This window comes from Ammospiza nelsoni, chromosome 6 (genome assembly GCF_027579445.1).
Source record: "Ammospiza nelsoni isolate bAmmNel1 chromosome 6, bAmmNel1.pri, whole genome shotgun sequence".
Classification (NCBI taxonomy): domain Eukaryota; kingdom Metazoa; phylum Chordata; class Aves; order Passeriformes; family Passerellidae; genus Ammospiza; species Ammospiza nelsoni.
This window is the reverse complement of record NC_080638.1, coordinates 1647505-1661882: the sequence shown is the minus strand read 5'-3', so window position 1 is coordinate 1661882 and position 14378 is coordinate 1647505. Positions and strand designations below refer to the sequence as shown.

The 14378-nt window shown below is 45.2% G+C and overlaps 1 protein-coding gene across 2 annotated transcripts in view; it reads right to left on the bottom strand.

The window, feature by feature from the left end:
• Positions 1-11522, bottom strand: part of MPPED2 (metallophosphoesterase domain containing 2) — a 126508-nt gene extending 114986 nt beyond the window's left edge. Inside the window, exons 1-2 of one of the 2 annotated variants that reach the window (XM_059474632.1) lie at positions 11369-11522; positions 6404-6646 (exon numbers count right to left, since the gene is read on the bottom strand). In XM_059474632.1, coding sequence (XP_059330615.1) covers positions 6404-6531 — 128 coding nt within the window. In that variant the 5' untranslated portion in view covers positions 6532-6646; positions 11369-11522. Of the gene's footprint in view, positions 1-6403; positions 7315-11368 lie in introns of those variants that run through there. The other variant, XM_059474631.1, reaches the window with a different exon arrangement.
• Between the last annotated feature and the right edge of the window lie 2856 nt (positions 11523-14378).

Sequence of the window (14378 nt, the reverse complement as noted above, 5' to 3'; positions counted from 1 at the left end):
CTGCAACTGAAGAAGGAGTCAGGATTCTCCTGTTCTGGTTCTCAAGGTTGTTTATTTTCTGTTATCTATAACATTCTTTCTCTGACCTGCTGAGGTCTGTCCAGTCTGTGAGGTCTGTCTGACACTGACTGCCTTAAGGGCAGAGTTGTCTTTTTATACTAAAAACTATGTGTACTTTATTTACAATAATTTTCTAATACCTATCACCTGTGTTAGCCAGTCTGTCTCTACTTTAAACTAATCTAAAAGTGCCACCATTGCTCAGAAGATGGAGGTTAGGAAGGAGAAAGAAGGACAAGGCACACCCAAATTCTTCCATCTTGGCACTTTGAGCCCCCATTCTAAAAACCCCAAAATTCTACTTTTCACTCTGTGACAAACTAACTGTCATTCTGCTTAAACTTTCATGGCTAGTAAATCCTCATATAAGGTTGGTAATTGTTTCTACGGGTCAAAATCAGAGGCACAGGGGTCTTGGGCGCTCTGCCAAGGTCTCTGAGCCCCCTGGCAGGGGCTGGAGCCATCCAGGGCAGCCAGAGGGATTTCCTGGGTTTGGCAGACTCAGTGTCCATCCTGCAGCCCCCAAAGGCTCTGCCACCTCTCCAAGGGCAGGCAGGAGCAGCAGATCCAGCCCTGAAGCCTCTCCTTGTATCAAGGATCTCCCCCTAAACACTGATGGATTGGTTTTGACAGGCACAAACTGCTCTGGCAGCCTGGTCCCCCAGCACAAAAGGGGTTAATCCCCACCTAAAAGCACACCTGGCTTCTGGCTTAGGGCAGGGTGATGTGCCAAGACAGTAATAACAGGGCAATGGTGACAAAAATAAATTATTTTAAACCTGTCCTACATTTATTGTAATAATAATAATAATAATATTGGCACTTTTACAGCATTCCAGGGATGTCAGGCCATTTTTTTAAAGGTAGAGTTGGTATTACTCTTTTTTACAATGACAAAAAGAAAGGTCAGGAATTTAATCAATTTTTCAAGAGTGCTTAGCATATGATGACTGCACTGTATAAACTCAATACAAGGGGCCTAAATTTGAATTTTAATTACAAAATTGAGCCTTACACCACCACTGTATGAACACTTGCAGTATGCTCCACACCCCAGCATCCCTAATAAGTTCAGCTCCTTTTTAAAAAATTATTTTCATTTTACACCTAAAATTTAAGTTTAGAACTTAGGTGCTGCTTAGATTTTTGCACAAGTAACGCTGAACAGTGTAAAAATCAGGGAGATGGCAGAGATCTTCACCCACACAAATGTGGACAGGCATCAGGGAGAGTTTTCTTAATGACTAAACCTGCACCAAGGTGAGCTGAGCATGAGCCAGGAGCCCAGGAAAAAATCCCAGGTTTAAGTGCACTCATTCAAAGCATTCCTATTTCCACAACTTAAATGTCACTTGATTGTTTCAGAGACTATTTTTTATCTATTTATAATAAATATCTATTTATTATAATGTATATTATATACACATATATAAAACTAGAAATATTTGTAATAAATAATATGAAATATTAAATTTTATAATAGATAATTTTATACTAGATATATTTATGATAAATATGTAATTCTATATTTATTTACTTAATAACAAATAAATATTTATTTATCTGGCAAAATCAGTAGTGAAAAGAAACCTGAATGGTTATAAGCTGTGTATGTTTTTGTAAAAAAAATTTAAATCTATTATATATAAAAATATATACAAAATATATATAATAAATATAAAAATACATGTATTTTATATAAAATATATCTCATATACATTTTATATATAAAAATATTTTTATATAGTTTTATATATAAAATATATATATAGAATATATATTATATATGATATATATTTATATAAAATATATATGTCTTATGTATATTTTTTATATATATATATTATATACACTGACTGCTGTCAGACTGAATCTCCTTTTTTCTCAACCAATAACATTGCATGTACCAGCTCCACTTTTCGGTAAATGTCAAATGAGTTCATATTTTGCTAATGCCAAATATCACACACCGCACATGAAACAAAAATCCAGGCTGCTGCAAATCAAGTCCATGATTTCCCACTAATCTCAGGGGGAGGTTATAAAGCTCATTACATGCAGGATGGTTTCCCCAAGAAAAGAAAAGGAAAATAAAAAAACAATAAACCAAGATCCTGTCTTGTCAAGGTGAGTAGTCTAAAAAGATTCTAACAATGTAAAGTTTCATCACAGCTGAAAGTCTTTCCTTCTATGATCAAAAAGCTGTGGTTTTATTTTTTTATTATTATATTCTGATTTTAAAGCAAAAATTTTAACTATATTTCTGATTTTAAGGAAGTTGCAGTATTAAAGTTTAAAATTATTTAAAATTCTGTCACTGTACCCTACTTTGAAGTTTCAGCTTTTTATATATATAAATATATAAGTATAAATATATATACGTATATATGTATAGATATATACATATATATCTATATATACATATTTTTCTCTATTTATATATAGATATATAGATATTTATATACATATTTTTATATATATTTACACACAGACATTTGCATACTTTATTCATCCAGACATATATTTCTACCAATATAAAACTATGCTTATACTCTTTACAATAAGAACATTCACATGATGGATTGCTCTAGTGCAGAAAAGGCAGTAAAATTATACAGTTGCAGCTTGAAAAATCTATCTCCAGCTATGAATAAACTTATTTAGAGGACTTTTGCTCTGGCACAGAAACCCCTGTTTTTCCTCACTCCCCTATTATTGAATTTAAACCATAACAAAGTGTGAATATGCAGTGAAACTTTTCTAAAAAAAGAAGCCACCACTACTCCAAAAGCCTACAGCTATTTTATAATTTTACCTTCACAAAACTCCCTCATCCTCAGCAGACAGGCCTGTCCAAAGGTGTATTTTCCATAATAGAAACACCAGGTTTATTTCACTCTTCTCCATTTTGTTTTTTTTTTTTTCCCTGCAAGTAAATGGGCTGTTGCACCTCAACAGGAAGACTTTTTCTCTTTAAAAATTAAGGAAGGAGTTTTTCACTTGGATTTGTCCCCAGGCTGCATCCTGGTATTGTGGGTACCACTGCTAGCAGCCTCATACAGAATATTTTAAAAGTCTAAATGGGCTTAAAAAGCTGGTTTAGTTTAAAAATAAACAAACAAACACCCAAAAAACCCCTCAAACGTATTCTTATACACCTAAGGAGCAAGAAGCACTTCCCTCTTTAAATCACAATGCTTGCCAAAAAAATTTGAAAGTATGAAAACTTTCAAAAGAATAATCATCAACATGAAGCACAGAGAAGCATATTATAGGTGCTATAATATTAATCACTATATTATAGCTATTTATAGCTATATTTTTAGCTATTTTTTATTATTTTGCAGCTGCCCTTAAAAGCAGGGAACTGAAGTGATGCTGTAAATTAAACCTAACAGAAAGTAAACATTAACTGGACAAAGTAATCAAATACAAGCACTTTGTAACAGCCTAAGTAACTAAAAGTTACAGTCTAAAATATAAGTTACAGTCTAACTGTATCTAAGTAACTGAAACCTGAGGGTGGGAGCATCGCTTCAAGATAATATTTAAGATTATGTCTCTTTATGCAAAACAATTGTGCAGCAAAATTGCCTTTAGAATACCTGTTCAAACATTAATTAGTAGAGAAACAAAATGAAATGAAACTTAATGAAATTAAATGAAATTAAATGGTTGGACAAACTGATTCAAAAGTTGCACAGACAAAACTGCTGTCGCTGCCAGCACAAGCAAAGGGAGCTGTAATAAATATTCTGTTTTTAACTGTGACTATGCTTAAATAAATTGACTAAGGAGTATAAAAAATACATATAAAGACAAGAGAACTCTATCCCAGCTGACTGAACTACATGAAAGGCACAAAATAAAAGTGGGAGAAGGAGCCCAGGACATGTGAAGTGGCAAAGTAGCGCCTTACTCACCAGATTTATGCTGGTGGTATTCCATGGGTTCTCCTCTACTCTCTGTAAAATCAGAGTCAGGCCCGGAGGATACAGGACCTTGCAAATGGCTCAGTGTAGGCCAAGAAACCAGTTCTCACCTTTGCAGTGCATATCCATAAAGAAATTACTTCTAAAACCAATATTTCCTTCGGCAAAGAACGCTGTCCTTAAGCTGCCCCCAGCTCCTGTCCTGCAGCAACAGATTGCCCTGCTGCCCACATACAGGGCACAAAACTCAGCCCCCACGTTGTTCCACTCACTTCTCTTCATCCCATGATATTTAAAATAAATTTTTCACTAGAGAACAAAGCCTCTTCAAACTCCCTCTTAGGAAAAACACAAGAAAAAGAAACCAGCAAACCACACAGATGCATTACTTTAAAAGAGAGCAACAAAGAAAAGCAGACTGTAAAACCAAATCAAATCAATCCTGGCAGCTGCAGCAATGTAGCACTAACAGAACCAGAACACGGTAAAAAGATCATGGTTTCTTTGTTAATACTGCTTTTACCAATTTTCTGTTAAGATTTCTCACTTGATGACAGCCTCTTTCAGATGAACACACAAAACTTCCATTACAATATATTAAGAAGCCAAATAAAGGCTCCATCTGAGGCTACCACATAATCCAGTCTCCCCCCCAGCAATAATTCTGTTTCTCACATCACACAAACCCTCAGCACACCCAGATCTTCCCTTCCTTGCTGTCCACCTGGTGGAGGATCCCCCCTCTCTCCTTTCTCAACAAGTTTTCTAAAATCTGTGTTTGCTATCCAGACCTGCACCTGGACTCAGCTCCTGCACTGGAACATTTCTATCTCTGCTCCCATTGGCAATCTGAGACTAATTCATTGCCAGTTTTTCAAAATTTTGATCTCCCTTTCATGTGCCACACCCTCTGCTGAACCAGAATTTCTGATTTTAAGAAAGTTGTAATATTTAAGTTTAAAATTATTTAAAATTCTGTCGGTACTTTGAAGTTTCAGTGTTTATTTCAGCTACGGGGTTTTTCCAAACAAGTATCTTTCACGACATCCATCAAGTCAGTATCATTTTACACTATCCCTTAGAGGAGTGCCTGGATGTTTGAGGTTTTTAAACAAAGCATAAGCAATTTTTACAGTGTTAAACACCACACTTAGTCCTAAATTCAGCTCCCGCTGAAGTCAATAGCCATAGGAAGGGGTACTTTAAAACTGCTTTCTGATTTTCTTTTGTTTGCTTTGAATTCCTTCTCTAAATAAGATTTGTACTTAACGTCAGTCAGAAGCCCAGCCTGGAGTGCAAAACACGCAACAGAAATTTGCTGGCAAAAGGTCTGAAAAGTGAATCGAGACGCGGAAATGTTTCTAAAAATCAAAGTTACATCATCATCGTGGCAGCAACAAATCAAACGTAATTAATGGGAAGTTTTCCACCTTGAAAAGCGAATGCACGACAGACAGACACTCGTCAGCGTCCTTCCTAAAGTTGCCTTTAGGAACATTGTAACCACACGAAATCCTATTAGAAGGTGCTGAACTCCTACATTGTGACTCTTCCGGCAGGCTTCTACATAACAAAAATGCAACGAAGTACCATACAACTTTCCCCCCTTATTATGCAAAATCCTTATCAAATTCAATAGTGTGACATGGTTCAAAATCCTGCCTAACAATGGCTCGCAGGATGTCCAGGGATGTCGGCTTTGTTTTAGTTTCACGTGCTTTTCAGTCTATTAATGCTAAGGAAAAAAAAAAAAAAAAAAAAAAAAAAAAAAAAGAGAACCTTGGCACAAATAACCGATAAAGATCAAAAACCCCACTGAACAATGGGAAGGAAATTCAGAGTTGGAACCGGTGCTTTGCTGAGCGAGCAGCCCTTTGTGCCTAGGTGCCGACCCTGGGTGCCACGGCAGCCGGCAAGGAGGAGGTGAGGGAAGGAGGAAGGAACCTCCATCTCCCCTCTCCCCACGGTGTTCCCCGGGCTGGAGCTCGCAGGGAGGTGCTGGAAGGGTTCGCAGCTCCCCGGAGGAGCCGCGGGGCAGCCCCGGCTCCTTTGTGCGGCAGGTTGCGGGTGGAATGTGGAATGCGGCACACGTTCCGCTCGCCACCGCCAGGACAAAGGATTCACTGATCGGGGGGGACAATTAGTCCCAATTAGGCCTATTTCGCAGCTGAGTGTAAGCGCTGGGGGAAGGGAGCTGAAATCTTACAGCAACGGGTCCCTCAGGCGAGTGGAAGCCACATCAGTGAAGTGACAAGCTTGGGTCCCACCGAGGTGGTGGCACCTCCATCCAGGAGAGGACGGAGCGCAGCTCGCACACAGCGGGGCCAAAACCCGCTAACCATTCTGCCTCTCGGCTGCCAAGGCAATTTCCCAGTTTTCCAGCCCCTCGTGGAGCAGCAGTGGATACTCACATGTGCACGTGGGGAGGCTGGAAGCGGCTCTGGTTGATGTTGTAGTGCGTGAACGCCTGCGTTGGGTTGGAGCTGTACTCATCCACCGTTATGGTAACTTTGCCTTGTGAAGGAATTCCATGAGCCATCCTTCCTCCTTATGGACATGAGCAGCTCACAGCTTGCCAAGGCCAGGGGCAGGGCAGGGCATCGTGCTCCGGGCAGATCCCGGCTCCCAGCAGCTCCGCATCAACTCCGTGACCTCTGCCGGGAGAGACAGACAGCGCACGCTGCTGTGAGCCACGAGATGTAAACACGCACTGACCCACTGCTCCCAAGCTCTCCCGACTTCCATGCAGATTTCAGATCTTTTTCTATATTCCCGATGTACCCATCACCCCTCTCCACGAATTACTATTCATTTTGTTGGTTTTTTTTTTTTTTTTAATTACCTCATCATCCAACTCCATCATCATTAGACACATCCAAAGGATGAATGCTTAAAGTAAGGGTTTGTCTTCAGGGGGTGGGGGAAGGGGGAATAAAATATCTGTGTTGAAAGCTCCGGTTAAATACTCCCCATTTCGTATCCTTGATTTTAAATAACATCTCTTGTTAATTGCAACCACGAAAAACTCGCAGGTGGACCCAGCTTCCTGAAGGACAAAAGGCTTTCCACAAACATGCACACTTCAAGCTGCTGTGGCTGTGGAACACGAACAGCTGAGAAACTTACAAGAAACTCATGCAAAGAACACCAGTTACAATTGCACAGCAAAAGGCACACCCAATACCCTCAAATCGAGGTGTTTGAGTGCCCAGAGAAAGGCGAGTATGAAGGCAATGTTAACAAAATATCCCTATTATAGCATTGAAACTGGTTTGGGCTCACTGTTAGCAGACGGCAACGATTTATCTGACTTTAGCGAGATTTTACACATAAACATTTCTGCGTAAAATGAAAGAAACAGGCTCTTCCCTCTCTCTGCATCCCTGTCTTTGGCTTCTTCAGAGTGCTCTTAAACACACTTTGAGCTAGGCCTGGATGTGTGCTGTGGTATCAGTCAGAACCTCCCAAACACGCCCCGCTGCGCGCGCAAAATCCGAGCTTGGATTTCTGCGGTCCATAACTGAGGACACCTCAGGTTATGATATAGAAAAGCTGCCTTCCTTTCAGAGGGCATCTGTGGAAATGGATCAGCCCGTGGTCGAAGGATTCCAAGATGAGCAGCTCTGTAGAAGCCCCGTTTAGAGGCAGGTCCTCAGCTGGGACACAGCTGCAAGGACTTGGGTGAAATCACCACTCTCTGAAATTCCTCCCTTCAGCTGCCACCTGCAAGAGTGGGCTTCCCCTGTCTGGAGAGCATTTCACAAAAGTAAATCCTTGCTTACTGGGAAGACAAAGAGATGGGAAAGAGAAGAGCCTTGAGCATCCAGCCAAGCAATATTCTTCCAGTGCAACTTCCCTGGGCTTCTCTAGCTCCCAGATAGAAATGTGCTTGCCATGTGTAACGCTAAGCATTTGAAATCTTTGATTTGTATTCAAAATATATTTTTAATACAAAGATTAATTTCCAGTTTGGCAAGAGGCACGATGAAAACGCTCCGCAAATGGCAGATGGCCTGCTATAGGCCATTTATTTTACTATTTTACCACCTCAGGCCTATGTAGGCTTCCATATGTTGGTTGGGTTGAGGCATTCTGCAACCTTCATTCTTGTAACTGGATTCTAACCTTCATCTTCTTTAGCATTGGAAGGAAAAAAAAAAAAAAAAAAACAGCAAGGGGAAAAAATTGAAAGGAAAAAAAAAAACGATGAAGATGAAATGAAAAGGAAAAGCAGCAATTTCAAAACTGTCACTAGAGATGGTAGAGCATGGTCACAGCATGGTCCTCCCCTCTGAGACCTGGTGGACCTCTCTCATGAGAATAAGGTTTCAGCAGCAAAAACCAGCAAGGGTGAGCTCTGCTGGAACACATCTTTGCCGTGCTAGATGCGGCAGAAGATGCTGCAAGAACTGCTCACACAAAGTAGTGGTTACCACGCCAAGTTTGCAGCTGTCTCCTGAATTTCCTTTACAATTATACTTCAGTGTTGTTTTGCATAACAGTAAAACACAACACCTGCTTCAAACTGCAGTCCTGTTCCAAGCACTGCTGTGCTGCTGTTCTTTTGAGATAGAAACTACGAGGAGTGAGCAACAGCAGAGCAGAGCAGCATAATTGCCCTGCACTGAGAAGTAAATACAAATGAAAACATCTTCCTGCCACAGAAATGACTGTCATTAACAAGACAGGCCATCAGAGCTCCCAGAGCAAAAAATACAGAGTTTTTCTTGTATGCTGCAAGAACTTTGGAGCCTTCATATGTTAAGAAGTAGTGTGAAAATTACATGCATAATGTTATTTTTTTTTCTGCAATTAAAAGCAACAATATAAAACAATGCATTAAACCAACAACAAAAATATGCTTGAGCTTTCAAAAAAGCTAAATGACACTGTTTTCAACAACCCAACATAAGAAAGGTCAGAACATTAAATTTCATATTATAGTTCACTCATGGAAGAAAAATCTAATTTCTTCATGAGAATGAATTATACATAAAGATAATAGGCATTTTTTACAATGTTTGTAATAGTCCATGTTACTGAAAGAAATTACAACTAACTGGCATAAAACAAATGACAAGAGGGCACTTAAAAAGCTGCATTAAATACTTTTAAATTGACTCTCAGTCAGATTATAAGTGTATAAGCCGCAATTGCTTCCCATTGTTCTAATCTTTAATCTTAAAAATAAATCTGTACTTAAATAGAGACAAAGCTGAACAAAGCATCCTTTAAAAATGAAATTCAACAACATGCCAGACTGGAAGTAAAAAAAAATACATAATTTGAAGCTGGCTTCTGTGTCAATTCTCTTAATTTCCATTTAATACTCCATAGAGTACTACAGCTCAACTATCAGAAGTATCTAATTATTACCTTCTTTACTGTGAACGTCTCTGAAGAAAATAGAAGAAAGAAGCTGAACACTTCAAAACTTTAAAACAAACGCATCTTAGGCCCAAAATTAAAAAAAAAAAAGAAAAAAGAAAAAAAAAAATTAAAAGAGACTTCTTCGAATCGCTACCATTCTTCTTTCTCCAACTATGAGCACTACTTGAAGGTTACACATGGGAGATGAGTACGAAAAAATAAAAGTTGGATTATCTTCCCATCTATGAAAGAAAAAACAACGCGTGATATCTTCTGCGCCTTTCGAGGCAGTTTTAAGTAAGAATGCCTATATTAAAGACCCAAGTGATGCTTTTTCAGCACGCTGCCTTTTCCCAGCTACAGGCTGTTCTCCTTTCGCAGCGTGTATTTGCAGCAAGACAGGAGATGTGCCATTGTACACTCTGCCCAGCCTTACAGGTACAAACCGGCGCTTTTTCGGAGCAGGGCTGGCCCAAACGAGAGTTCAGCTAATTGTAAACCCTGTCAAAAAACTGCCACGAAATCTGCCCAGCTAGGTGAATTTCAATGCAGCCTTGCATCGCACAAGAGAGCGGCTCACACGAAGGCACGCGAAAAAACCATTTCCCCAAATAAAATATTTACGCCTCCCTCATCTGAATTTCAAAAATCCGCCTCTAGCTGGGCTCGGGCTGAAAGGCAGGAGCCGGGAAGGGTTAACCCCGTGTCAACACCTTGCGGCGCTCGGTGCGCTCTCCGGGCGCTGCTCCACCGACACGGCACCGCTGCACCCACCGGGGCCGCGCCTCGGCCCGCGGGGCGCTCCCGGCTCCCCGGGATGCTGCGCTGCAGTTTGCGCGCAACTCCGCGCTCCCGCTGCCCACGGCGGGGCCGGAGCCCGGCTCTCCCCGCCCCGTTCCCCCGGTACCTGGCCCCCGGCCGCTGCCCACCTCCGGCTGCCGGGCCGCCCCGGGCTCGCCCCCCGGTGATTGATGGCTCCGGGCGGCCAATGGCTCCGGCGCGGCCCCGTCCCGGCGTGTGCCGCCGCAGCCCCCGCGCCGCGCCCCCTGCCCTGCCCTGCCCTGCCCCCGCCCCGCGGCACCGCGGGCAGCGCTGCCCCGTCTGCGCCCTACGTGCCGCGCCGCACAAAGTTCGCCCGGCCCCGCGGTGCCACGCACCCACACACAGGGCTGCGGGGGGAGGATGCTCGGCTCGGCTCGGAGGAGGGATGCCATGAACTCCTCAGCAGCCGCGGGCGAGCGGGGGCTGATGCCCGCCGCTTTTTATTGCGGCCGTGCCGAGCCCCGCACCGCGGCCCCAACCCCTCCGAAGGCTCCAAGTGTCTGAGGCCTCCGGGATCACGGTTTCAGAGCGGCTTCTCTGCCGGCGAAAGGGCGAGGGGCAACTCCGCCGGGGAACGCCGAGCCGACCCGCCTTTCACTCCTTACTTTTGCGGCGTGTCCCCCCCCATCTCCGCCGCCCCCATCCCCGGCTCCCTCCGCGCCCGCAGCCCCGTCCCCGCGCCCGCCCGCTGGCCCCAGCCAGCACAAAGCTCCCCGGCCTACCCTCCCGGCCCCGCCGCCGCAACCCCCGCCCCGACCCCGCAACGCCGGCCCCGCACGCCGCCCCCGCCCCCGGGCCCCCCCCGCGCCGCCGGCGCCCCGCCAGCCCCACAGCGGCGGAGGGCAGCGGGGGCACGGCCTGGGCAGCGAGCAGGGCAGGGCAGCCTCGCTCAGCGCCGCCGACATCGCCGCCCGGGCTGCGGGGAAGCGCCGGGGCCGCCGCTCCGACCCGACCCGACCCGACCCGGCGGGCTCGGGCGGTCACGGCGGGGGCGCGGGCGGCCGCGCTCGTCCCCAGCATTGTTCGCTCGCGGGAGGCTGGAGCGGCGCCGCCAACGCCGCCGGAGCTGCCGCCCGCCCCCCCCCGCGCTGCCGCCCATGACACGGCACCTCTAACCCGCCGCTTTGTGCGCCGCTGCCCCCGCCGTGCCCCGCTGCTCCCGGCACCGGCCCGGGGCCGCTCACCTTCCTTCCCTCCCTCCGCCGGCTGCCGCTGCGGGCGGCTCGGGGACGCTTCAGCGCGGGCAGCGGGGCCGCTCCATGGGGCTGCGGGGGCGCGGCCGGGGCAGAGCCTGCGCCCGACCCCGCGGCGGCGCCCGGCGGCGGCAGCGGCGGCCCTGGCTCGGCTCCGGCTCCGGGTCCGGCTGCGGGAGCGGGAGCGGCGGCGAGGGCGGGCGCGGTGCAGTGAGCGGGGCTGCCACTGGGGTCAGGGAGCAGGCACCAGGAAACACGGCGGCCACGGCGCTGCTCGCTCGCACACACACACACACACACACACACACACACACAGAGACACGCACGGCTCCTCCCGCTGCCTCGCACTTCGCCCCCCCGGGCAGGGAGGGAGCGAGCGAGCGCTGCTGCATTTCCCAAGTGCCGCACAAGGCTCCCCGAGCTGCGCTCTCCCCGCCGGGGTCACTGAGCCCGAGCCCCCCGGGACCCCCGACCCGCCGAGACACGGCCGGCCCCGCAGCACGCATCGCCCGCTGCCCACCGAGATGACAAAATAAATAAGTAATAACAATTAAAACCCCCCAAATCCTCAGAACGGGTTTTGGCATCTTCCGCCGCACCTTCCGTCAGCGGGTGTTGATGCGGTGCCCTGCTCCTTTGTAGGTAAGCTCACCTCAGCGACCAGAAACACCGGGGTTCGCCTTTCAGGCCGAGCATTGTCTTAGGGTAACTGGGGCTTTCCTATGGAAATATAAAATCAGGGATGTGGCTGGTGTCTTTTATTTTTTTCCCCCTTTTTTCCTCCCCCTCCCATCCCCGCCAAAATCACAGCAATTGTGTCAACAGCCACAACAGCAACAAAAATTTGACGTGTTTGTTCTTTTACCTTCAAGACAGCAAATGGAAAGGGGAGACTTCCAAAAATGTATGACAATGAGGGAAAAGACAGAAGGAAGACAGAAGGAAAGAAAGACAGAAGGAGCAAGCCCAAATATTTTTTAATAGTTGGGCAGACAGAAAATAAACAGCAGGCCTCTAATATAAGTGACCTATATATTTTAAAAAAGTAATTTTTACTCTAGCCAACCTTCAGATATGCATGGCAAGCAGGCAGGTTTTCCTTTGTCGCTGAAAGCCACGAGAAGGGTCTCCTGTATTGCCAGGCAGAAATCCACTGGGATGGAATGTCCTGTTTAGAAACACGGCAAACTAAGAAAAATCAATCTGAAAAAGACTAAATGGCATAAGACATTTTCCCACATTTACCCTTTCACTCTGATTTTTTTTTTTTTTTACAGTCGTCATAACTTTTGAAAGAAGTGAGCTTTGCAAACCACCACAGGAAAATTCCTGTTTCAGACAAAAAGGCCCAGAGATGAGTCATCCTCCTGACCAAATCAGAGCAACACTTCCAGGGAAACTTTTCCTGGGATGGATTCTGCATGAGTATTTTTAGCTGGCTTCCTGTGACCCAGCTGTGAAACCAGCAATCCAGCATCTCACCCGTGTCCCTGCACTCTGGTGGGAACAGGGAACCTCATCCACCAGGGAAAGTGATCCACTCAGCCCCAGGAAAAACCTTCTGCTCTGCTGTGGGTCAGCCTCCTCGCCCAGCCACTGCACAAATTCTCCTGCTGGGACTATCCAGGGAGAGAGATGAGCAGCTGAGAGAAAAAAGAGAACAGGAGAGCTCCCCTGCTCCCAGGAACACAAAGGGAGAGGGGAGCAGGTTTGACCCTGAACCTGCTGCATCCCTTCTCCACACTCACAGCACCAGGACTTCTCCTGTTCTGTCTTTGCACATCTGGAGCCCCTGGCACTACAAAAGGAACTCCTAGCACAGAGAAAGAGGGAAGAAGCCTGGGTAGGGGACTGGAATTAGGATGCTTCCAGACCTAGTGGAATCTCCTCTTATACAGACATTTCCCTGGCACTGAGGTGAGCACTTCCCTGCCTCACTAGTCCTAACACACAGCAAGCCCTGTGGCTTCCAAGTTCCTGGTATTTGGGTTTTGCTTGTATGAATCCAGAGCGGGACCTGCTTCTAAGCTCACACCTTTTTCACAATAATACCTGCTCAGCAGCAGCAGCAAGCTGTAACACCGTCATCAGGAGCATTTTTGTTCATACATGACTTGGCAAACTCTGAAACATTTTCTGCTAAGGGCACCCAGCAGAACTTTTCCCTTTTACAAACTGTTTTCAGTATGCTTTCCTAAGTGGTACTCACTTTAGAAATGTGCTGGCCCCAGAGTTGTTATATGAAGGAAAAAATATTTTACTTAAACTGATTAAAGGGTTTTCTGAGGGAAGGAGTGGAATCCTGCTGCCTTTCTTCACTAATTCACAAGAGCAGCATCAAAATGCAAGCACACAAAAATAAAATATCTATATTATGGCTGGAACATGTATTTGTTAACAAACACATGACAGGAGGATTTCAGAGATAAATTCAGAAACCTAAAAAGTAAATGCAGTGTTTGAGTGTCACAGGAATGATTTTTCTAGCTGGGTGAAATTCAAAACAGTGAACAAACAGCTTTTCTTTACCTTAATACTGCCTATTAATGATAATGAAAGATATGTTATATATGAAACTTTAGTTCTGTTCAGAGTTGACGCTAGATGTTGTTTTTTTCATGTGTATAAATCCAAAGTGATTATCATCAAATGCACAGATTGAGGAGATGCATGTCCAAAATTACAAACCACTATAGAATCCAGAAAAGCACACCCATTCTTCACAATCTATTATGTCATCTTCAATACATTTCATAGGTATCACTGCCTCCAGGTTCTGCCAAGCACAGGACAGAGCTAACAGCTTATGAGACACACACAGGGTACTTCAGACACCCTGAACCACAGACACCTACCTATTTTTGCTCGTCAGGAAAAAAATTTCCCAAGTATCTGTAAAGCACTACAAGAAAGTATAACTTCAAGCCCAGCTCTGAACACTCATTCCTTAAATAATCAGATTTTTCAAGAGATCTTTTACACAGAGGGGAACTCAAACCAA